At 44.8% G+C, this 2500-nt stretch overlaps 1 protein-coding gene across 1 annotated transcript in view; it reads left to right on the forward strand.

Moving 5' to 3' along the window:
• The window catches only part of LOC106809741 (glutamate receptor 4-like), a 12311-nt gene that overhangs the window by 6219 nt on the left and 3592 nt on the right, over window positions 1-2500 (forward strand). Inside the window, exons 4-6 of the mRNA XM_014812933.1 lie at window positions 410-546; window positions 1254-1365; window positions 1706-1846. Coding sequence (XP_014668419.1) covers window positions 410-546; window positions 1254-1365; window positions 1706-1846 — 390 coding nt within the window. The remainder of the gene's footprint in view (window positions 1-409; window positions 547-1253; window positions 1366-1705; window positions 1847-2500) is intronic.

Raw genomic sequence — 2500 nt, forward strand, 5'->3', positions numbered from 1 at the left:
TATCTATCTATCTATCTATCTATCATCTTCGCTTCTCTACTCTCTCTCTTACTCTCTCTCTCTTCTCTCTCTCTCTCTCTCTCGTCTCTTCGTGCTCTCTCGTCTCTCGCGGTAAGCAGAGGTGTAGATAAGGCTGGGAAAGACGGATGGAATGAAGGACGTCAGAGGATTATGGAAAGTCTGTAACCCTCTCCTCTGCTCTCTCTCTCTCTGCTCTCTCTCTCTCTCTCGTCTTCTCTCTCTTCTCTCTCTCTCTCTCTCTCTCTCTCTCTTCTCTCTCTCTATATATAATATTATATATATATATATAAATATATAGAGAAGAGAGAGAGAGAGAGAGAGAGAGAGAGAAAGAGAGAGAGAGAGAGAGAGACCAGTGCTCGTGACACCGTGTGTGTGTGTTCTGCAGGGTAAATACGCCTTCCTGCTCGAGTCGCTGACGAACGACTACGAGAACACGCGCAAGCCGTGCACGACGATGAGAGTTGGCAGCAACCTGGATTCGAAAGGCTACGGCGTCGCCACTCCCCACGGCTCCGAACTGCGGTGAGAAAACGCCGCCGCACGGAGTTAATAGAGATCTAATAGCGTAATTTAGTATTTAAGTAGTAAGTAGTAGTTATTAGTAAGACTAGCAGTTAATAGAGTAGCATATGTTTTACGGATGTAATTTTTTAGGAACTCCCTGTTGTTCTGTTTTATATCTGAGATGACGTCGAGGCACGGAGTCAATAGCGTAGCACAGTGCTTCAGTGTCATTCAACTTACGTTCAACTTCGAGTCTTTATCATAAAATGTCATTCACCCGCAACTAAATTTCCTTATGTTTTTGGTCTAGTTTCATTCACCCCAAAATAATTTCATTCACCCCAAAATAATTTCATTCACCCTTGGATGAACCATTCACCATATGTTTTACAGATGTTGTTTTGGGGAACTCCGTGTTGTTCAGTTTTATATCTAGAATTCCAAATTAGGTTATATATACACTCTGGTGTAACAAAAGAGTTATAATAGAGATCTAGTAGATATCCGCAAAAAAATCGGGAAATCGAACTAATCGAAAGATCGGGGGGGCAAATCGAAGAGTCGGGGGAGCGTTGTTTATTGCGATGATAGCCGCCAATGTGAAGTGTTTATTAGCTTGATGCTCGTCTTAGTTTCTTTCGCGGTTATCTTGTTTTCACGTTGGCCCCGCTTCGCTCGGACAGCTACGTATCCCAGCTATATTCGATGTTTTGTCTTCTGTTCAGAGAGAAGCTTACGCTAGCAGTGCTGAAGTTACGGGAGATGGGTGATCTGCATAAACTCCAGACAAAGTGGTGGGACGACAACAGCGAGTGTCTTGGCTCCAGCAGTAATCAGGTAGGCTTATGTTGACTCTTGCTTCCGAGAAGAGTTTGCGAGCATCCGGTCCGGATATTGAGCGTCGGATCAGAAGGTAGTCGAGTATCCGGTCGAGAGATAAATGGTAGGTTATCAAAAAACAAAACAAAATTCATTTTCCTGTGTGTGGTGTTTGTTTGCAGGATTCGTCGCACAACGCGCTGTCGCTCAGCAACTTTGGCGGAATCTTCTTCATTCTCATCGGCGGTCTCATCATTGCCATCATCACCGCCGTCGCCGAGATTGTGTATCGCTCCGCGTCGAAAAGCAGATCCGGCGACGCTTTATGCTTGTGATTGTCCTCCGTTTCTTTTTCTAGGAGGCTTCCCAGAGCCCCGAGTTGAATATCCACAACGTTATTGGAATCTTCTACATTCTCGTAGGTGGCCTCCTCCTTTCCCTTTTAACCACCTCCGCTGAGTTTGCGTACAGATCGCACTCCGAAGCTAACCAAACGAAGGTACGAAGAAGTGCTGATCACTACTTTTGAAATGCATTAATAAAACAAATAATAAGTAAAAACTGATGGGTCTTGATCGAAAATATAACGTTGCTGTTGTTAAAAGTTAATTATATCGGTCATCGAGTCGGATCTCGCAATCGAAAAACTCGCGTTAGAGTGAGTAATGCCCACCGAGCCATAGCCACCAGCCCATACCCGAGCCTTATGCGTTTACTCGTGCTTGAAACGTGTTGATACGATCTATAGTTCTCCTTGCTGCATGTCGGAGACGTCTTGTAGATTACGTTCATAATTCTACACGTTTCAAGCGCGAGAATCGCCGTGGACTTCAACGCGCTTTAAGCGTGCACGCGTGTTGAGGTCGACGGTGTTTATCGCTTCAAGCGGGAGAAAAAGGTTCAGGATCGGGCCAATCGAGATCCGATGTCCCCCCCAGGGGCATGATAAAGTAAATGCAATAAGAAAGAGCTTGACAAGCATGCGCCTGTAAATAAACTAAGAGTTGCGTAAAGGCATGGTGCACGATGACGTCCGACTATGTATATGGAAGCATGCGTGCAGCAATATATAGCTATATAGCGGTATTCTTCTTGCAGCACCTATATCAACGATACGAAAAGTTATTTACGTTATAATGCCACGTCCGGCTTA

This window comes from Priapulus caudatus, unplaced genomic scaffold (genome assembly GCF_000485595.1).
Source record: "Priapulus caudatus unplaced genomic scaffold, Priapulus_caudatus-5.0.1 Scaffold381, whole genome shotgun sequence".
NCBI classification, from domain to species: domain Eukaryota; kingdom Metazoa; phylum Priapulida; class Priapulimorpha; order Priapulimorphida; family Priapulidae; genus Priapulus; species Priapulus caudatus.